At 49.0% G+C, this 26,226-nt stretch overlaps 1 protein-coding gene across 13 annotated transcripts in view; it reads left to right on the forward strand.

Annotated features, from left to right (window-relative positions):
* The window catches only part of WDR25 (WD repeat domain 25), a 146,096-nt gene extending 124,138 nt beyond the window's left edge, over nt 1–21,958 (forward strand). For all 13 annotated transcript variants that reach the window (XM_021099728.1, XM_021099727.1, XM_021099716.1 and 10 more), the window contains 3 exons: nt 17,272–17,442; nt 20,718–20,858; nt 21,492–21,958. In XM_021099728.1, coding sequence (XP_020955387.1) covers nt 17,272–17,442; nt 20,718–20,858; nt 21,492–21,713 — 534 coding nt within the window. In that variant the 3' untranslated portion in view covers nt 21,714–21,958. The remainder of the gene's footprint in view (nt 1–17,271; nt 17,443–20,717; nt 20,859–21,491) is intronic.

The following is a 26,226-nucleotide window of genomic DNA, read 5'->3' on the forward strand; positions in this document are numbered from 1 at the left end:
CTGGCCTCATAAAATAACTTGGGAAGTATTCCTTTCTCTTCAGTCTTCTGGAAGAGTTTGCGTATAGTTGATATTATATTTTCCATACATGTTTGCTAGAATTGTCTAGTGATGAAGCTGTCTTGGCTTGAAATTTTCTTTGTGGGAAGATTTGAAACTGTAAATAAAATTTATTTAGTAAATAGAGGGTTATTCCAATTTTATGCTTCTCTTTGAGTGATTTTGGTAGTTTGTATCCATTTCATCAAAGTTATCTATCTTTTTGGCATAAAGTTTTACTAATATTTTAATTATTTTAAAATAGCTATATAATCTGTAGAGATGTTACCTCATTCTTTCATTCCTAATATTGGTAATTTGTGTCTTTTCTCTCTCCTCTGATCATTCTGGATATTTATTAATTTTTTGATCTTTTTTTTTTTGTTGTTGTTGTTGTTGTTGCTATTTCTTGGGCCGCTCCCGCGGCATATGGAGGTTCCCAGGCTAGGGGTCCAGTCGGAGCTGTAGCCACCGGCCTATGCCAGAGCCACAGCAACGCGGGATCCGAGCCGCGTCTGCAACCTACACCACAGCTCACGGCAACGCCGGATCGTTAACCCACTGAGCAAGGGCAGGGACCGAACCCGCAACCTCATGGTTCCTCGTCGGATTCGTTAACCACTGCGCCACGACGGGAACTCCTGATCTTTTTTAAGTACAGATTTTTGTATCTACTTCTTTCCTTTTAAAAAGTTATCAATTTCCTTTTTAAACTTGTTTTTTCTGCTTAAAACTTGAGTTAATCTTCTTTTTTTTTCGAATTTTTTCCAAGTGGAAGTTGAGGTCATTGTTTTGGGACTTTTATTCTTTCTTCTTGTTCTCTATTCAATGCTATTAATTCTCCTTTAGGTTTTGTAGCTGCATTATACAACAGTTGATACATGGTTTTTCATTTTTCATTTTCATTTAGTTAAAAATACTCTCTAATTGCATTTTTTATTTCTTCTTCATCTATGGATAGGAGTGTTTAGATTACAACTACTTGAGAATTTTCCATATATTTGTTTGTGATTTCTAATTTAACTCTCTTGTGTTCACAAAACATGCATTGTATGTATTGAAACTTGTTTGTTGTCCTATAACATAGTCTAGTTTGGTAAACATTGTGTGTGCACTTTGAAGTAATGTATATTCTGCTTTGTTGGGTGCAGCATTCTAAGAATGTCAATTATCCTAAGTTGGTTGATAGTGTTATTCAAGTACCCTATACCCTTTCTGATCGTTCTTTGTATTTTATTAGTTATGAGCAGCTAGTTGAAATTTGTGACTATAAGAGTGAATTTGTCTTAACTACTTTTTAAGTTCTATTAGTTTTCCTTCATTTATTTTGAAGTTCTGTTAGCAGGTGCATAAACATTTGAGATTGTTATGTTCTCCTGAGGAATTGCCTCTTTTATTATTGTGAAAAGACCCTTTTATCCCTGATAATATCCTTTACTCTGAATCTACTCTGTCTGTTATTAATAGGCATTCCTGATTTATTTTGGTTACTGTTAGCCTGGTGTATCTTTTTCCCATCTTTTTGCTTTAACCTATTTGTGTTTTTATTTTTAAAACATGTTTCTTATGCATACCATTTGGTTGGGTATTGCTCTTTCATTTTAATTCTAGGTAGCAATCTTTTCCATTGACTGCTGTATTTATCCTGTTTTAATTTAGTGTAATTATTGATATGGCTAGGTTTAAGTATACCATCTTGCTGTTGTTTTATGTTTGTTCTATTTATTATTTTTCTCCTCCCCCCCTTCTCTTGGATTCATTGACTCTTTTTTTTAGTGTGTGATTTTTGTCTTATCTCCTTTGTTGCTTTATTATCTGTAAATTTGTATTGTGGTTTATTTTTAGTGGTTGCTTTAGAGTTTGTAGTATACATTTTTATCTTATCGGTCTACCTCCAAATCATATTATAACTCTTCTTTTTTATTGTATGAGGATCTTAGAACAACATACAGATTTTCAATTTTACCTCTCAGGGTCTTTGTGTTATTGTTGGCATAAATTTTACTTATACATTTATTACAATCCCCATAATATATTGTTACTATTTTTGCTGAAAACTAAATTATTTTTAAAATATTTTAATAATAGGAAAGTATTTTATATTTCCCTTTATATTTGCTATTTCCATTGCTTTTCCTTTTTCTTTTTTCTTTTTCTGTCTTTTTAGGGCCACACACACAGCATATGGAAGTTACCAGGCTAGGGGTGGAATCAGAGCTGCAGCTGCTGACCTACACCATAGCCACAGCAATGCGGGATCCACATATAAGTGTATCATCTGAAGGATATTTTTGCTGTCTATAATATTCTAGATTGATAATCCTTTCCTTTACCATTTGCAATATATTCCACTACCGTTAACCTCCATAGTTTCTCACGAGAAATCCACAATATTTTAAATTGTTGTTCATATAATCCTTCATTATTTCCCCCAAGTGCTTTCAAGACTTTTTCTTTTTTTTTTATTACTCAATGAATTTTTTACATTTATAGATGTACAATGATCATCACAACCCAATTTTATAGCATTTCCGTCCCAAACCCCTAGTGTATCCCACTCCCCCCACCCCCCGCAACCTGTCTTCTTTGGAAACCATAAGTTTTTCAAAGTCTGTGTGTGAGTCAGTATCTGTTCTGCAAAGAAGTTCAGTCTGTCTTTTTTTCAGATTCCACATGTCAGTGATAGCACTTGATGGTGTCTCACTGTCTGACTGACTTCACTTAGCATGATAATTTCTAGGTCCATCCATGTTGTTGTAAATGCCGAATTTCTTTCCTTTGAATGGCTGAGTCATATTCCATTGTGTATATGTACCACATCTTCTTGATCCACTCCTCTGTCGATGGACATTTGTTTCCATGTCTTGGCTATTGCAAATAGTGCTGCAGTGAACATTGGAGTACATGTGTCTTTACGAGTCATGATTTTTTCTGGATAGATGCCCAGGAGTGGGATTGCTGGATCAAATGGTAGTTCTATTTTTAGTTTTCTGAGGAATCTCCATACTGTTTTCCACAGTGGTTGCACCAATTTACAATCCCACCAACAGTGTAATAGGGTTCCTTTTTCTCCACACCCTCTCCAGCATTTGTTGTTTGTAGACTTTTTGATGATAGCCATTCTGGCTGGTGTAAGGTGATACCTCGTAGTGGTTTTGATTTGCATTTCTCTAATAATGAGTGATATTGAACATCTTTTCATGTGTTTTTTGGCCATCTGTATGTCTTCTTTGGAGAATTGTCTGTTTAGATCTTCTGCCCATTTTTTGAGAGGGTTGTTTGTTTTTTTCATATTGAGCAGTAGGAGGTATTGATAAATTTTGGAGATTAATCCCTTGTCAGTCAATTCATTTGCAGATATTTTTCTACTATTCTGTGGGCTGTCTTTTTGTTTTGTTCAGGGTTTCCTTTGCTGTGCAGAAACTTTTAAGTTCAATCAAGTCCCATTTGTTTATTTTTGTTTTTACTGTTGTTATTCTAAGAGGTGGATCTGAGAAGATGTTGCTGTCATTTACGTCAGAGAGTGTTTGGCCTATGTTTTCCTCTAAGAGTTTTATAGCATCTGGTCTTATATCTAGGTCTCTAATCCATTTCGAGTTTATTTTTGTGTATAATGTTAGGGAGTGTTCTACTTTCATTCTTTCCCATGTGGCTGTCCAGTTTTCCCAGAGCCACTTATTGAATAGGCTGTCTTTTCTCCATTGTATATTCTTGCCTCCTTTGTCATAGATTAGTTGACTGTAGGTGCGTGGGTTTAATTCTGGGCTTTCTATCCTGTTCCACTGATCTATATTTCTGTCTTTGTGCCAGTACCACACGGTTTTGATGACTGTTGCTTTATAATATAGTCTGAAGTCCGGGAGCCTGATTCCTCCAGCTCCATTTTTCTTTTTCAGGATGTTTTTGGCTATTCTGGGTCTTTTGTGCTTCCAAACAAACTTTAAAATATTTTGTTCGAGTTCCGTGAAAAATGTCCTTGGTAATTTGATAGGGATTGCATTGAATCTGTATATTGCCTTAGGTAGTATAGTCATTTCGACAATATAATTCTTCCAATCCAAGAGCATGGTATGTCTTTCCATCTATTTGTGTCATCTTTGATTTCTTTCATCAGTGTCTTAGAGTTTTCAGAGTACAGGTCTTTTGTCTCTTTAGGTAGGTTTACTCCTAGGTATTTTATTCTTTTGGATGCGATGGTAAATGGGATTGCTTCCCTAATTTCTCTTTCTGATCTTTCATTGTTAGTGTATAGAAATGCCGTCAATTTCTGTGTATTAATTTTGTATTCTACAACTTTGCCAAATTTGTGGATGAGCTCTAACAGTTTTCTGGTAGAGTCTTTAGGATTCTGTAGGTATATTATCATGTCATCTGCAAATAGCGATAGTTTTATTTCTTCCTTTCCAATTTGGATTCCTTTTATCTCTTTTTCTTCTCTGATTGCTGTGGCTAGGACTTCCAAAACTATGTTGAAGAGTAGTGGTGAGAGCAGACATCCTTGTCTTATTCCTGATCTCAGCAGGAATTCTTTCAGCTTTTCACCATTGAGAATGATGTTCGCTGTGGGTTTGTCATATATGGCCTTTACGATGTTGAGGTAGGTTCCCTCTATGCCCACTTTCTGAAGGGTTTTCATCAGAAATGGGTGTTGGATTTTGTCAAAGGCTTTTTCTGCGTCTATTGAGAGGATCCTATGGTTTTTATTCTTCAGTTTGTTAATGTGGTGTATCACACTGATGGATTTGTGGATATTGAAGAACCCTTGGGGTAAATCCCACTTGATCATGATGTACACTCCTTTTAATGTATTGTTGGATGGAGTTTGCTAGTATTTTGTTGAGGATTTTTGCATTGATGTTCATTAGTGGAATTGGCCTATAGTTTTCTTTTTTTTGTGGTATCTTTGTCTGGTTTTGGTATCAGGGTAATGGTGGCCTCATAGAATGAGTTTGAGAGTGTCCCTTCCTTTGCGATTTTTTGGAATAGTTTCATAAGGATAGGTGTTAGCTCTTCTCCAAATATTTGATAGAATTCACCTGTGAAGCCATCTGGTCTTGGACTTTTGTTTGTTGGAAGTTTATTGATCACAGTTTCAATTTCAGTTCTTGTGATTGGTCCATTCATCTTTTCTATTTCATCTTGGTTTAGTCTTGGAAGATTGTACTTTTCTAAGAATTTGTCCATTTCTTCTAGGTTTTCCATTTTATTGGTGTATAGTTGCATATAGTAGTCTCTTGTGATCCTCTGTATTTCTGTGATGTCCATTCTTACTTTTCCTTTTTCATTTCTAATTTTATTGATTTGAATCCTCTCTCTTTTTTTTCTTGATGAGTCTGGCTAGGGGTTTATCAATTTTGTTGATCTTTTCAAAGAACCAGCTTTTTGTTTCATTGATCTTTTCTATGGTTTTCTTCATTTCTATTTCATTGATTTCTGCTCTGATATTTATGATTTCTTTCCTTCTGCTAACTTTAGGTCTTGTCTGTTCTTCTCTCTCAAGCTGCTTTAGATGTAAAGTTAGCTTGTTTATTTGAGCTTTTTCTTGTTTCCTGAAGTGGGCTTGTATTGCTATAAACTTTCCTCTTAGAACGGCTTTTGATGCATCTCATAGGTTTTGGAGTGTCGTATCTTTGTTGTCATTTGCTTCTAGGTATCTTTACATTTCCTCTTTGATTTCTTCAGTGATTCATTGATTGTTTAGTAGCATGCTCTCCACGTGTTTCTGTTTTTTGCAGATTTTTTCTTGTTGTTGATTTCCAGTCGTATAGCATTGTGGTTGGAAAAGATGCTTGATATGATTTCAGTTTTCTTAAAGTTACCGAGGTTTGATTTGTAGACCAGGATATGATCAATCTTAGAGAATGTTCCATGTGCACTTGAGAAGAATGTGTATTGTCTTGCTTTTGGATGGAATGTCCTATAAATATCTATTAACTCCATCTGGTCTAATGCTTCATTCAGGGCCTGTGTTTCCTTATTGATTTTCTGTCTGGATGATCTGTCCATTGCTGCAAGTGGGGTGTTAGAGTCTCCTACTATGCTTGTGTTATTGTCGACTTGTCCTTTTAAGGTTGTTAGCAATTGCCTTATATATTGTGGTGAACCTATGTTGGGTGTGTAGATATTTAAAATTGTTATATCTTCTTCTTGGATTGATCCTTTGATCATTATGTAGTGACCTTCCTTGTCTCTTAAAATATTCTTCATTTGAAAGTCTCTTTTGCCTGATATGAGTATTGCTTCTCCAGTTTTCTTTTGATTCCCATTTGCATGGGATATTTTCTTCCATCCTCTCACTTTCAATTTGTATGCATCCCTAGAAGTGAAGTGGGTCTCTTGAAAACAGCATAAATATGGGTCTTGTTTTTGTATACATTCAGCCAGTCTATGCCTTTTGGTTGGGGTGTTTATTCCATTAACATTTAAGGTAATTATTGCTATGTATATTCTTATTGCCATCTTATTAATTGCTTTGGATTTGTTTTTGTTGCTCTTTTTTTCCTACCTTCTTCTCTTATTCTCTCCTCTTCTGGTTTGATGACTATCTTTAGTGTTTGTATTTGAGTTGATTTTTTTTATTTGTTTGTGTATCAATTGTAGATTTTTGGTTTGCAGTTACTCTGAAGTTTTGATATAAGAGTCTATATATATATATGAGATTGTTTTATGTTGTTGGTCTCTTAATTGCAAGTGCATCTCCAGTGTCCTGCATTTGTACTCTCCTCTTCTCACGATTTCTGATTTTGGTGGTGTAATTGTTTGTGGATGATTTTGTATGTTTACTGTATATATACCTTTACTGGTGAGCCTTGTCATTTGTGGTATTTTTGTTTCTGGTTGTGGCCTTTTCTTTTCTGCCTAGAGAACTTCCTTTAGTATTTGTTGTAAAGCTGGTTTAGTATTGCTGAGTTCTCTTAGCTTTTGCTTATCTGCAAAGCTTTTGATTTCTCCTTCAAATCTGAATGAGAGCCTTTCTGGGTAAAGCAATCTTGATTGGAGGTTTTTTCCTTTTATCACTTTAAATATATCATGCCACCCCCTTCTGGCCTGCAGAGTTTCTGCTGAAAAATCTGCTGATAACCTTATCGGGGTTCCCTTGTATGTCATTTGTTTCTTTTCCCTAGCTACTTTTAATATTTTCTCATTGTCTTTGATTTTGGTCAGCTTGATTAATATGTGTCTTGGGGTATTCCTCCTTGGGTTTATTTTATATGGTACTCGTTGCACTTCCTGGATTTGAGTGAGTGGTTCCTTTTCCATGTTGGGGAAGTTTTTGGCTATTATCTCTTGGAATATTTTTTCTGTCCCTTTCTCTCTCTCTTGTCCTTCTGGCATCCCTATAATATGGATGTTGGTGTGTTTAATGTCCCAGAGTTCTCTGAGACTGTTTTCATTTGTTTTCAATCTTTTTTCTCTTTTCTGTTCTGCATCAGTGATTTCCACTAATCTGTCCTCCACCTCACTTATTTGTTCTTCTGCCCCCTGTATTCTGCTGTTGGCTGCTTCTACTGCATTTTTTATTTCAGTTATTGTATTTTGCATCTCTTCTTGTTTAGGTTTTATATCTTGTATTTCTTTGCTCAGTGTTTCCTGTAAATTATCCATCTTTGCCTCCAGTTTGTTTCCAATGTCTTGCATCATCTTCAGCATCAACAGTCTAAGGTCTTTTTCCTGGATGCTGAGAATCTCCTGATCACTTAGCTATTTTTCTGGGTTTTTTTCTTTCTCCCTTATCTGAGTTATAGTTCTCTGCCTTTTCATTTTTATAGGTTTTTGGTGTGATGATATTTTTATAGATAATAGTGTTGTAGCCTCTCTTACTTCTGGTGTCTGCCCCCGTTATGGCTGAAGTTGGTACAGGGGCTTGCTGTAGGCTTCCTGATGGGAGGTGCCCCCTGGTAGGTGGAGCTGATTCCTCTGGGAGGTGGGGCTTTGTCTCTGGGTGAGATTAGAGGCAGCTGTGTGCCTGGGGGGTCTCTAGGCAGCCTGTTTACTGATGGGCAGGGCTGTGATCCCACCTGGATTGTTGTTTGGTCTAGGGCTTCTCAGCAGTGATTGGTGGGGCCAAATTTTCCAAAAATGGCCACCTCCAGAGACATGCATGCTGGTGAATATTCCCAAGAGCTTTGCTTCTGATGCCCTTCCCCCACAACAAGCCACATTCACCCCTGTTTTCCCAGGAGGTCCTCCAAGAACTGCAGTCAGGTTTGACCCAGATTCCTATGGAGACTTTGCTTTGTCCTGGGATCCAGTGCACATGAAAGTCTGTGTGCACCTTTTAAGAATGGGGTCTCTGTTTTCCCCAGTCCCATGGAGCTCCTCCATGCATGCCCACTGGCCTTCAATGTCAGATGCTCTGGGGGCTCTTTCTCCCAATGCCAGATCCCCAAGCATGGGGATTTGACGTGGGGCTTAGAACTCTCACTCCTGTAAATGAGTCTCTGTGATACAGTTACGTTCCAGTCCATGGGGCTTCCCACCCAGGAGGTATGGGATTGCTTATATCACGTAATTGCCCCTCCTACCTCTTGATGTGGCCTCCTCTTTGTTTTCTGGAGTAGGATATCTTTTTGAAAGTTTCCGGTCCATTTGGTTGAAGATTGCTCAGCATTTGGTTGTAATTTTGTTGTTTGTAGGAGAGAAGTTGAACTCCAGTCCTTCTATTCTGCCATCTTAATCCTGTCTCTTCCATAACTCTTGACTTGTTAACATCTTAATACATTTGCTTTCTCTCTCTCTTTATTTCATTGTGTGTGTGTGTGTGTGTGTGTGTGTGTGTGTGTGTGTGTGTGTGTGTGGTGTATGAGAATAATGGCCACCAGTGATGTCTACATTCTCATTCCTGGAGCCTAGGAATATATTTTGCTACATGGCAAGGAGGAATTAAAAATCTTCAAGACTTTTTCTTTGAGGTTTTCAGCAGTTTGATTGTGGTGTGTCAGACATTAGTTTTCATTGATTTTTACCCTTTTTGTGGCTTGCAGAATCTCTTGACTCTTGTATTCCTTTTGCCGAATTTGGGCACTTTCACAGTCTGTATATAGTTATATAGTGTATACACACACACTGCCCTCATTCCCCTCCCCTTAAGGAATTCTGTGAACAAAAAATATAAGTTTCTGATACTATCTCACAGGTTCCTAATGTTTTGTTTATTTTTTTCTTTAGAAATTATCTCTATTGATTGAATTATCTCTATTGATCCTTTTTTTCCCACTGAGTCTTTCTTTTGTCAGTTCCATTTTGTTATTAAAAACTTTTTTCTCAGTTCTTAAATTTCTACTTAAAAGTGCATGTATAGTTTCTATTTCTTTGTTGAGATCATCTAGCTCTTCATTTTAAGGGTGTTTATCTCATTGAGGGTTATTCTTTAACACTTTTTAAATATGTCTGATAATTCAAACATTGGGGTTATTTCAGGGTTGGCATCTATGGTTTCTCTTTTCTCATGGGTACTGTGTTTACATTTTCCTGGTTCTTTGTGTATCAAGTAATTGCAGAATGTGCCCTGCATGTTTTGAATATTATGTCGTCAAGACAAACAAATCACTGTTCTCCATAGGATTTTAACAGGAAACCAAGCCTGTTAGATTCAGATTCAAGTTTCTTCTCTCCTATGGGCAATGGTTCCATTTTCAGTTCTGTATTCAAAACCTTTGTTCTGCGGAGCCACTAAAGGGTTAGTTTCAGACAGGAGCAGTGGTTATATGCTACGCCGCTTCTCAAAGCTTTAGTTGTGCTTTTTTGGTTGTGTTCCACGCATTCGTAGCTTAGAGATTGTCCTGGGATGTGTGTCAGTTCGTTTACAGACTTAGAGGATTCCCCCGTTCCCCGCGCTGCCTGGCTCCCCAGGCCTCCTTTCCCAGTTCTCATGCCCTGAGGGATGGAATTCTTTCTCAGTGTTAGCCTTCTGCCTTGTCACACAGTGCCTATAACTGGGATCCCTTTGAAGGCAAGTTGGCCAGAGAAAATGGAGGAACCATAGCATGAATTTCCCCTTTTTTCCGAGTTCTTTTATTCAGATTTTCCCCTTTAGTTTTTAGGTATTTGTGTAGCAGTCCCAGAGCTGTTGAGGTTGGCATCAGGGCAGGGCTGGGAGAGCAAGGGGATATTTTTAAAATTTCCCCCAATACTCTCTGGCTTACAAGGACCTATTTTCCTGTTCCTCTGTCCAAAATGATGGATTTGTTTCAGAATATTTGCTGTGTCTACTATGTAATTCCTTCATCCAGTCTATCTGTGAGTCAACATCAGGAGTTAGACGAAAGACAAAAAAAAAAAAAAAAAAAGCCCCCAAAATACCAACCCAAACCCAAAAAACTAAAAGTTTTCCAAAAAAACCCCCCAAAAACAAAACAAAACAAAATAAAACAAACCCAAAAAACCCCAACCAAACCAATAAGCCTAGAACCTTACCCTGCACATTGGGCTCTCTTCAAATTTTGACTTCCCTCTTCAACCCACCAGCTGTTGTTTACTTTTCAAAGGCTCAGGTAGTTGTTTCCTGAACTTTGAGTTTTTAGTTAAAATTTATGGAAGAGAGTGAGAGGGCTTCGTGGATTTACTCTGTTTCAGGTTAAAACTAGATTGTGTTTATTTAAAAAAAAAATCAGTCTTTTTTCCTCTCCATTTTGTTTTGAAATTTTCAATTGCTATTTCTTCTAGTTCAGTAATGATTTCTTTTGCAGGGTCTCGTCTGATGTTAACCCCATCTAGTGTCTCTTTTTCTCGAACATAATGTATTTCTTCTCTAGAAATCCAGGGAGGGGCTCATCCCTTCTCCACGCCCCCTCCTATCTTGGTCAGTCTTCCCTCTCCCTTCTTAGACATACACTGTGTATAGTTATAGCGACTGTCGTAATGCCTTGGTCTGTCATCTGGGTCTCTTCGGGGTTGAGCTGGCTTTAGCGACCAGAACCCGAGTGCCGTGGTTGGTCATTGTTTGTACGCTCCCTCTGTCGGCAGAGCCAGGAACTGTTTGGTTGTTAAGAAAACGTATATCATTGTTTGTACTGATTTGTTCAGTGCAAATTTAGCATTACAGAATTTTCCTTTAGCTTCTTTGTTTTTATATGTTTCTATCTCTTCACTTTGAGGAATTTTATTTCTCTCTGCCTTAACACATTTTCTTGTACGTATTGACACTAACAGCATAACGACTGAAAACAGTTTAAGATTTCTCACAGTCCGTTTTGTCCACCAAGGCTATCAGTTAGGATTTACCATCAAATGACTGGGTTTTTGTTCACAGTATATATTCAACCTTGAACTACTGTGCTTTAATGTCTCTGAAAATAAATCCTATTTGTGTGGTTAAGCTACCAGCTCAACACACGGTTAGTCTTATTTGCTTGATTTTGCTTTCACACGTTAGAGTCTGCTTTTTAAGTTAACTTTGTTGTATAATTTTATAAAATGTGAACGTGGTTCTGGAGAACAAATTGGAAAACTAGGGCCCTTGGATTCAGTCTGGCCTATGTGTTGTTATTGTGTGGTCCTTAGTTAAAAATGGTTTTCACATTTTAAAATAGTTGTAACAGGAGTTCTTGTCATGGCTCAGTGGTAACAAACCCAACGAGTATCCGTGAGGACACAGGTTCAATCCCTGCCTCTCTCAGTGGCAGTACTGTGAGCTGTGGTGTAGTTTACAGACGTGGCTTGAATCCTGCGTGGCTGTGGCTGTGGTATAGGCCAGCAGCTACAGCTCTGATTTGATCCCTAGCCTGGGAACTTCCATATGCCACAGGTGTGGCCCTAAAAAGACCAAAAAAAAAAAAAAAGAAAAAGAAAGAAAGAAAGAAATAAAATAGCTGTAACACACACACACACACACGCACACACACGCACACTCACACACAGGAGCGTGTGCAACAGAGGGTAAATGGGGCCTCAAAACCCTAAAACACTTACTCTCTAGTCTTCTATAGAAATACTCTAGGTTTGGAGTTCCCGTCGTGGTGCAGTGGTTAACGAACCCGAATAGGAGCCATGAGGTTGTGGGTTCGATCCCTGGCCTTGCTCAGTGGGTTAAGGATCCAGTGTTGCCATGAGCTGTGGTGTAGTTCGCAGACGTGGCTCGGATCCTGCGCTGCTGTGGCTGTGGTGTAGGGTGGTAGCTACAGCTCCGATTCGACCCCTAGCCTGGGAACCTCCATATGCCGTGGGAAGTGGCCCCAGAAAAGGGAAAAAGACAAAAAAAAAAGAAAGAAAGAAATACTCTAGGTTCCACTTCAAGCCCCACCCCCACCCCTTCTGTCCTCTCCCCTCTAGGGGCCGGCTTACTGATTTCTTTTACTGATTTAGTTTCTGGTTTATCCTTCTACTGTTTGGGGGAAGCAAACACAAACACGTCGTCGGCCTGCCTCTTCCTCTCCCGCCTTCGCGCTTTCACCGAGCACCGCCTCCTGGAAGCCGGCTCGCAGCAGGCGGGGAGACGGACCCCGCTGTCTTACCGCCGGGCACATAGCATCCAGAGCGCGCGTGGACTGACATTTATTTAACTGGTCCCTGTGGAGTTATTTCTGCTTTTTAAATTTTATAAGGAGAGCTGCTTTCAGCGGCTCTGTGCTTTGTGTGGGGTTTGCCGCCGTAACCTTGGGATCAGTCCTACAAGTCGGGTTGCTGGGTTATATGCGTGTTGCTGAGTAACAAGGCATATGCTGTTTTGCTTGATGTTGCCCAAATTCTCTCCACAGGGACTGTGCCTTTTGCATCTCTGTCAGCAGCGTGTAGAGTAAAGGATGCCTCCCAGCCACCTAACGGCGCGGGTTGTCAGACTTTTGGATTTTCTAACTTGATAGGGAGAGATGATATCGCCGTGTAATTTAAAACTTCATTTTTTATGAGCGAGATTGAAGGACCGATTACATTTCCTTTCATATGAACTCCCTGTTCACTTCTCCTGCCCATTTTTCTGTAGAGTCATTGGTCTTTTTCACCGATTTTTAGAAACGGCCTGTGGATTAGAGAGAGTGACCTTTGCCTCTAGTGTAAGTTGCAGATATCTCTCATTTGTCTTTTTTTTACTTTCCTATTTACTGGGTTTGTTTTGTTTTTTTGCTTTTTAGGGTTGCACCTGTGGCTTATGGAGGTTCCCAGGCTAGGGGTCAAATAGGAGCCACAGCCACAGCAGCTCGGAATCTGAGCCATGTCTGTGACCTGCACCACAGCTCACGGCAACGCTGGATCCTTAACCCCCTCAGTGAGGCCAGGGATGGAACCCGAGACCTCTTGGTTACCAGTCGGATTCGTTTCCGCTGTGCCACAACAGGAACTCCTGCTGACTTTTTTTTTTTTTTTAAATGCTCTGCAATCATGTTTACTGTTATTATTTTCATATAGTCAGATTTACCCATCTTTCCTCTTCTTGTGCTGGCCTTGGAGTGACAGCCAGGCAAGTTTCCCCCAGTCTTCTGGACGCAGAAAAATTCAACCATACTCTCCTCATATTTGTATGGTTTCTTTTTTAAAAATATAAATTTCTGGTTCAAAAAAAATTACCCACAGAGCCCTTTTGGTATACACCGTCCTATGTGATTGGTCCCTTGTGTTGGTGTGATTTTAGCCATCGGAAAGGGCCCTTCACTCGCCTCTCCAGGTGGCCTTTGCGCATGGACTCCTCGCATCTGCGCGTTTGAAGGCATCAATGTGTTTGTTTTCAAGGAGGAGGTGACATTTGGGGAGAAGGGACTTGCCTGAAGACTAGCTCTGAGTGGCCCGGGGGAGGTTTATAAGCACCTGCTGTGTGTCAGCACTTGGCCAGGCCTTGTCACCGCTCCTCACTCCCAAGCCAGAGGTCCCGCTGCCCCCCTGCCTTGCAGGTGTGGAGACTGAAGCACAGAGAGGCGAGTTGCCCAGGCCACGCAGCCGGCAACAGGCCATCAGTCGAGATGCCTGGGTCCTCCCGAGAGCTTGGCCCTCCCCCGGGGAGCGTGAGGCCTGCCAGCCCTGGACGGCTGGTGATGGCACTCGAGCCCTGAGCCCTTCCCACCTCCCCCGCAGCCGCGGAGGCCCCTGGAGGTGAGGTGCCGTCGGCCACAGAGGCCGTCGCCTGCAAAGGAACACTGTCTCTCAGGCACCTGCTGGAGTCAGCAGTGCGGTACCAGTAGCCAGAGGCTGCAGGCCCCTACTTTTCAAGTGGTCCTTTTGCTCATTCATCCATTTGCTCATCTTCTCACCCACTCACTCAGCCCTTCATTCAGCATCTTACTGATGCCTGCACAGTGCAAGCGCTCGGCTTGCTTGTTGTCCCTTCCAGGCCCCTGGGGGTGATGAGTTAAGGCCAGGCCCCGAGAGGGCAGGGGTTCCCTAGGCACAGAGCAAGTCAGCAAGGCCCGGGCCAGCGCCTCGCCCGCACCCAACCCCACCATGTCGGGAGTGCCTGGGACCCAGGAAAGGGAAGGCTGAGCCCTGGCGTGAACCCAGAGCAGCCCAGTTACCCAGCTTTGTCTGGTGGGCCAGGCAGGCAAGAGTTTAGGGCTCTCAGGCACTTTGCATCAGGCCCGAGTGTGTCTGGATCCCGTCTCCCACCTTTCCCGAAGCCACAGACTCTTGGCCAGGAGGCTGTGACTGTCTGCCGACAGAAGCCCTGGTTGCCAAAAGAGTCTGAGCGGGGCTGCCTTCTGGATCCAGCTAGTTAGGCCCGCGGAGCGCCGTCCCACGCCCCTGGGATGGGACGCGCCAGCTGTCGGTGTAATTAAGGTTGCCGTAAAACCCACCAGCTAGACACACAAATGGCTCCTCTGCTCTTTCCCGGGGCAGCGGCAGTCATGGAGGCACGTAAATCATGCTCGGCAGTGATCCTTCAAAGGTCAGCCTTCCACTTACAGCCGCGTTATTGGCAGGGATCACCCGGAACACGGCTTGTTTCCCGGCCATTCGATTTTATGACGCCCTAATGAATTGAGCCATTTCCATCCATTCTCAGGAAGGGCTCAGAACAAGGCTTTCCGTTCTGGAAAAGTTTGTCACGGGGACGCAGGTGGTGTGTTGGTGGGCGCGCAGGTCGTCTTGCTGCGGATGGGCCGAGGAGGCCTGGCACTTGTCTGAGCCTTCGTGCTGCCCTGCGGGGGACCTGCCCCCCGCCCTTGTCACCAGGGAATTCATGGCCTGAGGCTGGAACTCAGTGGGCACTCCTCTTCCTCCATCCTCCTCTGATCGGTGTGTTTGTGGAGCCCCTGCGGGATCGAGATGCTGCCGCTGGAGAGGGGCTGTGGTGCCCACCGGCCTCACAGGCCTGCCCACCAGCGGCTGTTCTCTGTCGGCTGGTGGGGCTCTGGGGCTGTGACCCCACCGCCAAGGGGGAGACGCTCCGAGGTGCACAGGCCACGCTGAGAGCAAGAGTCAGGCCCAGTGTATCCTGTCTTGGCACCTGCTGCCTGGCCATCCTTGAGTCCCTGCTCCTCCCCTGAACCGTGGTGAGGGCTCCGGGAAGGGAGGGCCTCCAGGCCTCTCTTGTTCTGGGCAGATGGGAGCTGGAGGGTGGCTGGTGGGGAGGGTGGTATCAGCAGGGGGAGACGAATGGCCCCAGGCTTGGGAGGAGCCGGTGGATCTGGATCAAAACGATGGGCCTTTCTCCTCCCCGTCTCCCGCACAAGGTAGAGTCCAAAGCCCACCATAGCACGGCGGCGGCGCTGGTCTTGGGGGTGCACTGTGCACTCCTGAGAGCAGGTGCTAGGGATGCGGCAGTGTGCCACCACCCCTCCCCAGCCTAGGCCGCTGCCCCTGCTCCGGGCCGAGCAGGTCAGAGCATCTGTTGGCAGCACCTCCTGGCCGGGGTATGGAGCTTTCCTCCTGGTCCGCACTCAGGGAGACTCAGAGCCAGGCTGGAGGGCAGAGGCTATGTGGGGCCCTGGCGCACAGGGGTCGGGGCGGGGGGGGGGGGTGGCCAGCCCCATGCTCTCTGGGGGGCAGCGCCACGGCCGGACGGGGTTCAGAGGCCCGCAGAGCTGTCCTCTCTTTTCTGCCCCCGACTGTGCCTCAGGCTGCAGGGGGACCATCCTGAGGTCGCCCTTGCTGGAGGCTGCTGCCAAAGAGGCTCAGAGCAGGCCATCACTTGCCGCCCACCCACCCCTAGAAATTTGTGCCCCGATTTCATGAGGCACAGCTCGACCTGCAGGAGAGCAGGATGTGGGCCCTGAGGAAGCACCGCATCCTGGCCCTGCGACCTTGGGCAAGTCCCTGAGGCTCTCTGGGCCTCAGTGGTCCTCATCTGGAGAATGGGTCTCAAACACCCCCCCCTGTCTGAATAGGATTTATGGAATGCTGCATTTAATGTGCATTTGACTTATGTACTTTTGAAACAGGGTGTTAGAAACTCTTAAGTCTGCAACGTTTGAAAGGTTGTAAACTCTAGTTTTTAAAAAATGTGTCAAGACGGCTCATTTCACAGCCGGCGGCCAAGGTGCCTGGGAGTTGTGTTTGTGCTGTGGCCACATGGTGGCGCCCTGGGAGCTGGTAAACAGGCCGCCAGGCCTGGCAGGCGGGCCGAGGCACTGTGCCCAGTGGCCTGTTGCTCACTCCTGCAATTAAACTCGTCGTGCATGAGTCTGTCACGTGGAGGTGGCTCGCCCGTCCTGGTGCGAGGACCCCTCCCCGGCCCCTGCCACAGGGGCTGTCGTGGAATGGAAGGTTAATGTGATCAAGTGCTCGGGAAACGACGAACTTAACTGTGTTAGTTTAGAGACAGGAGGCTGTGGAATGTTGGTGATGACGCCAAGAAATAAAGTGTCTTAAAGTGAACTTACACAGTGCGGTTCTGGCTCCGTAGTTTCCAGAACCCTCGTTCCTTGTGGTACAGTTACGACTCCAGGGACAATGGGCTGAGGCTTCGGAAGCTGGGAGCTCCTCAGAAGCAGGAGCATGGCCCTGGTACTGATGGGCATCACCGGTGCCCTTAGCTTGCCTGCCCCTAAGCTCACCTCCATCAGGCACCTGCTGCTCTCTAGGGCACCAGCCTGTCTGCAAGATCTTCGTGTCTCCAGAGCCCACGCGCCAGTGGACACAGGGAGGCTAGGGGACACACAGGACTCACCACAGGGAGAGGGGAGGCTGTGGGGGGGGGTCACGGAGCAGGTCCCGAGGGAGACAGACATTTGCCTGGTGGGATGGGGGCCCCCGAGGTCTCCCTGCAGCAGGTCCCACCCCCACGCAGCCCTGCCCTCACTAACTTCTGCCCTCGGGGCGGCGGCGGCCCTCCGGGGCCCACCAGCGAGACAGTGCCCGCTCTTACAGGTGGTGAGGAGCTACAAGGCGACCGTCCAGCAGACCCTCGACGTGCTGTTCCTCCGGGAGGGCACTGAGTTTCTGAGCAGCACAGACGCATCAAGCCGAGACTCTGCCGACCGCACCATTATTGCCTGGGATTTCCGGAGCGCTGCCAAAATCTCCAACCAGATTTTCCACGTGAGAAACCCTGTGTGGCATGGCTTTTGGTTTCGGTCCAGGATGTATCTGTGTAGCCCTAGGCTGTGTGGAGTCCCAGGTCACTTCCTGTGAAGACGGTTCAGCAGGCAGGGATCTTGGGGACAGACAGGCTGCCTGAGATCTGTAGGACAGGGGAAGGCCAAACAGGTCCAGGCCTGCCCAGAGAACCTTCCACAGGCCCCCAGATCGGAGTGATGCTCTAAGTGCCTGCCCAGCTCAGCCACGCCACGAGGTAGGGGTGAGAGGGGCAGCCTGGTCCAGATCCACAGGAACGCACACCCCGGACACCTCTCCCCTCCCCGCCAGCCAGCCTGCGGGATTCCACCTTGCCCTTGCTCAGGGGCTGGGGCGAGGGCTCTGACTCAGGAGTCTAAGCAGGGCCCTGAAGTTAGACCACCTGCATTAAAGTGCTGGATTTACCACTAACATGCAGGGGCCCTGGGCCAATTACTTAACTGATGCTTGTTTTCCTCTTAGAAACTCAAGGGTGAGAATATTTCTTGCCTCATAGTGGTTTTGAGAATTAAAAAAAGATAAAGCTTATAAAGGGTCCAGCACAGTGCCAGGCACAGGGAGTTCTCCGTAAATGCATTACCTGTTATCACCATCACCGCCAGCATCCCAACCACAGGCGTCACCATCACTGTCACGACCACCACTGTCATCGTCACATCACCACTGTCATCAACACCACTGTCACCAGCACCACCACCGTCATCACCACTGTCATCACCGTCATTACCATTATCATCACCCCCACCATCACCACCATCATCAGCACCACTGCCATCATCACTGTCATCACCACCATCATTACCATTATCATCACCCCCACCATCACCACCATCACCACCATCATCAGCACCACCGCCGTCATCACCACCGTCATCACCACCATCATTACCATTATCATCACCCCCACCATCACCACTGTCATCACCACCATCACCACCATTATCATCACCACCGTCATTACCATTATCATCACCCCCACCATCACCACCAGCATCCCAGCCACAGGCGTCACCATCACTGTCACAACCACCACTGTCATCGTCACATCACCACTGTCATCATCACCACTGTCACCATCACTATCATCACCAGCATCACCACCATCACCATCATCATCCTTACCATTATCATCATCACTACCGTCATTACTACACTATCATCACCATCACCACCAGCATCACTACCACTGTCATCACCATCACCATCATCACCACCATCATTACCATTATCATCACCCCCACCATCACCACCATCACCACCATCACCACTATCATCAGCACCACTGCCATCATCACCATTGTCATCACCGCCATCATTACCATTATCACCACCATCACCATCACTGTCATCACCACCATCACCACCGCCACCACCATCACTATCATCACCATCATCTTTACCATTATCACCACCACCATCACATCCATCACTATCACTGTCATCACCACCACCACCACCACCATCACTATCATCACCACCATCATTACCATTATCACCACCATCACCATCACTGTCATCACCACCGTCATCTTTACCATTGTCATCATCACCACCATCACCACCACCACCACCATCACTACCATCACCACCATCACCACCACCATTACTACACCATCACCACCACCACCATCACCATCATCACCACCATCATTACCATTATCACCACCATCACCATCACTGTCATCATCACCATCATCACCACCATCATTACCATTATCATCACCCCCACCATCACCACCATCACCACTATCATCAGCACCACTGCCATCATCACCATTGTCATCACCGCCATCATTACCATTATCACCACCACCATCACTGTCATCACCACCATCACCACCACCATCCCCGTCACTATAATCATCACCATCATCTTTACTATTATCATCACCACCATCACCACCACCACCACCATCACTATCATCACCACCATCATTACCATTATCACCACCATCACCATCACTGTCATCATCACCATCATCACCACCGCCATCCCTGTCACTATCATCACCACCATCATTACCATTATCACCACCATCACCATCACTGTCATCACCACCATCATCTTTACCATTGTCATCATCACCATCACCACCACCACCACCATCACTACCATCACCACCATCACCACCACCATTACTACACCATCACCACCACCACCATCACCATCATCACCACCATCATTACCATTATCACCACCATCACCATCACTGTCATCATCACCATCATCACCACCGCCATCCCCGTCACTATCATCACCACCATCATTACCATTATCACCACCACCATCACCATCACTGTCATCATCACCACCGCCATCCCCGTCACTATCATCACCACCATCATTACCATTATCACCACCATCACCATCATCACCACCATCACCACCGCCATCCCCGTCACTATCATCATCACCATCGTCTTTACTATTATCATCACCACCATCACCACCGCCACCACCATCACTATCATCATTACCATTATCACCACCATCGTCACTGCCACCACCATCATCACCACCATCACCACCACCACCATCATAAGAAGTATCATGGGCTGAAGTCAAGGTGTTGGCAGGGCCTGCTCCTCTCCGAGGCTCTGGGGGAGCAGCTGTCCCTCGCTTCTTCCAGTGTCAGGTGGCTGCCTCGTCAGATCTCTTTGGGCCCCGTCTTCATGTCCCCTTCTTTGGTCTGATCTCTCTCGGCCTCCCTTTTGTAAGGGCACATGCGATTGCATTTAGGGCAGTGATACAGGACAACCGCCCATCGCAAGAGCTGTAACTGGATTACATCTGCAAAGACCCACCGCCTTTTTTTTTTGCATATAAGGTGGCATTCCCAGGTCCCAGGAATTAAGACACGGATGTATGGGGCGGGGCATTTTTCAGTCCACCCTAAGGAGTGCTGGGGGGCCTAGAAACTGAAACAGATAAAGGAACGGCTTTTCCTCTAGAGACTCTAGAAGGAACGCAGCCCTGCTGGTGTCTCGACTTTAGCCCAGGGAATCCATTTCAGTCGTCTCACCTCCAGAACCCTGAGATACTAAATGTATGTTGTTTTGAGCCACGAAATGTGTGGCATTTTGTTAGAGTAGGCAACAGGAAACTCCTTCAGACCTCTAGGCCAAAGTGTGGTTGGGGGGCACGGGGCCCCAGGAACAGAGTGCTCTGGTGGGTCTGTCACAGGCAGGAGCCCCACGGGAGCTTTCTGCCCCCTCTCTGTGGCCCCGCTGTTTCTCAGGAGAGGTACACCTGTCCCAGCCTCACCCTGCACCCGCGGGAGCCTGTGTTCCTCGCACAGACCAACGGCAACTACCTGGCCCTCTTCTCCGCCGTGTGGCCCTACCGGATGAGCAGAAGGCGGCGCTACGAAGGGCACAAGGTACCCCTCCCAGTCCCCAGGTGGGGAGCTGAGTGATGGCCTCAGAGCCTCCCACGGACAATGCCAGCAAGGGGACTTGGGCCCTGGAGGGCACAGACCCTCTGTCCGGGCAGACTGTGGTTTCTGTTTCCCAGGTGACCCCGTGCCGTGTGGCCTGGTGTCCACTCAAGGCCCTGGGCCCCATGTGCCCTTCCGCAGGCCCTAGCTGCCAGGCAGGGAGGGTTTCCTTGATCTGTCAGCTCACATGGACAGGTCACAGGTCGTGGGTGTAGGGGAGGGGTCGCAGGACAGAGCGGGAGGGGGCTGTTTCTACATCCGCCCCCTTTCCCTGCCGAGGGCTGCCTCGTGGGGCAGAGTGGGGCGAGGGTGGGGGGACTTGGGGACCATCAGTGAGGCCAGACACCATCAGCTGTGCTCCAGCTGTCCTCTCGGGAGTCCACTACACTGGCCTCATGAAACAGGGTCCACGCCGGGCCCCCAGCCTCAGAGAAGGAGCTTGGCACCGAGTGTGAGGCCCAGCTCTGCTCCCCGGGGGTGGGGGTGATGGCCCCCCGCTCACAGGGGGCCTCGAAGGATGGGGGGCACTGCATGCACTGTGCGTGTGGCCTGCTCACCCTGTGTCCCCCTCTGCAGGTGGAAGGCTACTCGGTGGGCTGCGAGTGTTCCCCAGACGGTGACCTGCTGGTGACAGGCAGCGCCGATGGCCGGATCCTGATGTACAGCTTCCGCACCGCCAGCCGAGCTCGCACGCTGCACGGGCACACGCAGGCCTGTGTTGGCACCACCTTCCACCCCGTGCTGCCCTCCATGCTCGCCACCTGCTCCTGGGAGGGCGACATTAAGATCTGGCACTGAGCCCCCTGGCGTGGAACCTTCCAGATGCTGTTCGGGGCGGGTGGGTGTGGGTGGTGAGGAAGCACCGAGGTTGGCTCAGCGTCAGACTCAGGTGGAAGCTGCTTCCCCGCCCCCGTGCACCTCAGTCTCCTCATCTGTAAAGTGGGGACAAAGATCTGTTGTCTCAGGATTGTGAGGCCTGTGCTGATGAAAGCACCTGGCAGGCTGCTGCTGCTGCTCAATAAATGCAAATGTTCTGCTGTGTCTCTGGTCGTTTCATGAGCCATGCGTTTTGGCGGCTTCCTCTCGCCTCCCCTCTCACAGGCCCTCTGGAGCTCTGAGACCAGGAGGGTGGCGGGGGCTTGAGATGGGGCAGCCCCGGGGCTCCAGGTCTTAGGTCTGCCCTCGGGACCCCGCGCTGGAGCACAGCTGCCCTGCCAGCCGCATGGGGCCTGCTCAGGCCCATGAAGCATGGCCAGCGGGACCCCTTGCACCCCTGCTCCCCCACTGCCTGTTGGGTGTGTGTGCTGCCCATGTGTGTTGTCCGCCCAGGGTGCAGGAGTGCTGGAGAAGCAAAGGGCCCTCAAGGAGCTCCAGGATCTGGGTGGGCTTCTGAGCCCTAAACCCCATCAGGACTGCCACTGAGACGCCACCCCAAGAGCCCAAGCTCCCACTGATGGCGAGGGTGGGACCACAGGTGCCAGGGCTCAGGACAGGTGTCCCTGCAGCCTTGGAAGTCTCCCCGGAGGAGGTGGACCATGAGCCTCTGAGGCGTGTGTCCCCAGTAGGGGTCAGTGAGGAAACACAGGCGACCCGAGGAGGAGGCCACAGGAGTGGGCAGGGGCCCAGCTCTGCCTCTCTGGAACCTGGGTGCCAGGCCTAGCTTTGCTGTCAGTGGGCTTGAGATTGAGGCGTATTTCTTCTCGGAGCCTCAGTTCCCCCCGCCCCCGCCCCGTAAAGTGGTGTCAGAACCCCCAGCCCGCAGGCTGCGAGGGTCCAAAAGGGTCAAGTGTGTGGTGGGTGCTGGAATCTGGGAGCCCCAGTTGGGAGGGGGACTGGGCAGATTGGGAGGGGATGTGAGGCTTGCTGGGGGCGGGAGGGTGAACATTTATTTCAGGTCCACAAGCAGGGCGGCCCAGGCACAGGGAGGGGCAGTGCGAAGGCCCTAAGGCAGGACTCATCCCCCTCTTCGGTCCTTGGGCGCATCCCCCGCCGTAGGTTGGAGCTTGACACGCAGCAGGTATTGGGTGGATGCAGCGCCTGCTGTGTGCCGGGCTGGGGTGGGGGGGCCGGAGCTCAGTGCATGGGTGAGGGCGAGCACATGAGCCTGGGTGTCGCCTACACCCGTGCCCCTCAGAGGGGAAGGAAGCGAACGCCCCAGGCAGACCCAGGACACAGGGTCCCAGGGGCCCTGCACGCTGCTGGGCCGGGTGTGCTAAGAGCTCAGGATAGGCTCACCTTGTCGTTTTAGGCTCAAGAATGGCAGATTTGGTGAAAAGAAAGGGGCCCAGTGGGCCTGGCCCCCGGCAGGAGTGGAGGCCCCACAAGGGGCCCGAGTCTGAACAGAGGGGAGGCTGAGCGTGTGTCTGCTGAGCCTGGCACAGGCCGTGGCTATGCTTGCGACGCCCCTGCTCTGTGGGGGGCGGGGGAGGTGACCTGCAGAGCTGCCCTGGATCACTTCCTCTGTGAAACCTTCCCTGGCTCCCTGCCATTGTCCCCGCTGCCCCCTGCCAGGCCCCCTGCCCCCCAAGAAGGGCTCTGTGCAGACTCAGGCCTCAGGGAAGCTGCCCCCCTCCCCCGCACGCGTGCGCAGTGTCAGCTTCGCAGGTGGCCTGAGGCATCCCTGAGTAGCTAGAGCTGTGACCTGTCCACGAGACGTGGGCTCTGGGATCAGGCAGACGTGGACTTAAACCCTGCACCACCTTCCGTGATTGTGCGGCCACGGCCGGTGCTGAGCCTTCCGCCTCGTGTCCCCTTCTGTAACTGAGAACCGTGGTTCCCAGCTTTTGGGGAGTCCTGAGATCAGGGGTGAATAGCTCTTGGCTGGACGCAGCCCGGAGCATCAGCACCCGTGATACAGCGTCAGCGTCAGTCCAGCACTGAGGCGGTGGCAGTTGAGACGGTTTAGGCCGGACCAGCCGGGACCCTCTCGGGGCCGGGTCTCCTGGTTCACTCTCACGGCAGAAGCCCCCAGTGAGGGGCTGCTTCCCCCGACCCTGGTTCCGGCTGACAAGTCTCAGGGGTGGCTCCCAGACCAGAGATCCCTTGGCCCGTGTAGCTGGAGGTAGAGGGACGGGACCCCCACGAGCACGTTCAGGAGGGCAGGTCTCCCCAGGTCGGGCCTGACCCTGAGCCTCGGTGGGCGTTTGTCGGACGGACTGGGGGGTGTGACTGAACCCAGCCCAGGCGGGAGGGAAGGCCGCACTTGGGGGGGTGGGGGCGTGGCTTCCCAGGTGCCTCCCCAGCCCCCACCCCGCATCCAGCCACAGACCCTGGAGACCAGACGTCCTGCTTCGCAGCCCCGCCTGACGGGGCACTTCCCTGCCTTCCGTGATGTGGAGTCTCTTCTGAGCGAGCGTCCTGTGCCTGCTTCCCCCCGCCCGGGGACCACTGGTTACCGCGCATCGGGTACCGCCTGGACTCAGCCGGTTTTGGTGGGCGCTGGGGTGTGGGGGGACCACCCTCTCCACCAAGCTGCCTGTCCTCCCCGCCCCGTCCCCGTGCCGAGCCCACATCCTGGCTGCCTGCCACCTTGCGGGATTTGGAGCTGGAGACGGTGGGTCTTAGGCCCCCATCTGCTTGTTTTGGGCCTTTGAGGCACTTTGCTTCTCTGAGCCTCAGTTTCCTCATCTGTAAAGTGAGCCCGTTGGAGCGAGCAGGGGAGACAGTGCGGGGGAAGGGGTTTGTAGTTTGTTAGGCTCTTATCATCCGTGGGGCAAACACCTGCCAAATCTCGTCCTCGAAGTCCGTTTCTCTTCCACACCGGTCACCTTGAACCAAGCGAAGCTTGGACCTCCCTGGATGGGGGACATCTCCAGAAGCCACGGGGCTGTTTGCGGGCACCACTCGCCTGTGGGTTTGACTTCTCAGCTGCGCTCCCTGCACAGCCCGCCCCTTCTTCGGTTGTTGTTGGAAAGGACAGCTGCTTTCCGGACCTTATGTCTCCTTTTCCAAATGCTTTCTTCCAAAGAGCACCCAAGACCCGTGTGGATCTTCGGCAAGGTGTCTGGGAGTTCACCATTTGCAACTTTAAAATAAGTGAGCTAAATTTAGAAAGTGTGAAGCAGGAATGAAAAAGAAGTGTGGGCTGTCCCTCCACCCACCTTCCTGGGGCTGAGTGCCTACCTTTGCCTCACCCACAAATCCAAGAACAGCTCTGGAGCCATCGTGGGAGAGGAACGGTTTCACCTTGAGATGCCAGCGTGGCTGTGTGTGCTGCTGCCATGGCTGTGAGGGGGCTGGGATCCCCACCACCCAGCTGAAACTGCTGCCCGGAGGGCAGAGGGACAGGCCCAGGAAGCCCGTGCTCGCCCCCTCCCTGGGGACCCACCTCTGGCCCAGCCGGGGGCTGTCCATGTGGAAGGACAGCCGTCTGTCTCCAGGGCCCCTGGGAATCTCGTGAGTCAGTGTCCTCAGGCTCCAGAAGGCCCCGGACTTCCCCAAGGTCACACAGCCAGCCGGTGGCAGGGCCCAGCCCTGCACTGCCCGCTGGGGGTTGAGAGGCAAGCCAGGTGGGTAGGCGGATGTGGGTGCACAGATGGGGTCCCCCTGGGAGTGAAGCAGGATTCTGAGGGGAGCGAGAGGGGTGTTCGGTGCGGGAGGAGATCCCACGCTGGCTGTGGCTGGCTCTGGAGGCCACGGCTGCAGAGCTCTGTGAGGTCTGTTGGCCATTTTGGGGTTGGACGCTCAGGCCCTGAGGTGACAGCGTTGGGGCCTGGATCCTGGTCTCTGGGCCAGGCTGCAAAGCCCTTGGGGTTCCCAGCCCTGCTGTCCAGTTGCACAGCCCATGTGGGACTGACGAGGCCCAGGGCCCCTCTGAGCGCGTCTGTGAGTGAGGGCCAGCAAGGTGCCAAGGCTGTGTGTTTCCCTCTCCACCCTCCCAATTGCCCCACCCCCACCCCCTGTTTGGTGAGGGTCGCGTCCCCACCTGCCCACAGGGAAACTGGGCCCCAGACAAGGGAGCTGAATCCCGAGCCTCTCCACAGCCCCCCTCCCCTTGGAGGCTGCTTCCCGTGGGAGGGGTGGGGGCACCTGGGGCTCTGACCTCTCCTGCAGTGGCAGGTCAAGAGCAAGCACCCTGGAGCTACCTGACGCTGGGTGGGCTGGGGAACTTCAGGTGTGCACCTGGGCCTCGGTGGTCCCCTCGCAGCAGGAAGTGTCTGGGAGAAGCAGAGATAAAGCCCCTTTGAAGAAGGGGCCTCCATTCTAGATCCTGCAGCACCTTCACAGGTGCATCTTTGAGGGCATCCGTGAGCACACTAAGGATAGCCAGGCATAAACACGGCGGTGTGGGCTGGAACCAAGAGAAACAGGC

Source organism: Sus scrofa, chromosome 7 (assembly GCF_000003025.6).
Source record: "Sus scrofa isolate TJ Tabasco breed Duroc chromosome 7, Sscrofa11.1, whole genome shotgun sequence".
In the NCBI taxonomy this organism is placed as follows: domain Eukaryota; kingdom Metazoa; phylum Chordata; class Mammalia; order Artiodactyla; family Suidae; genus Sus; species Sus scrofa.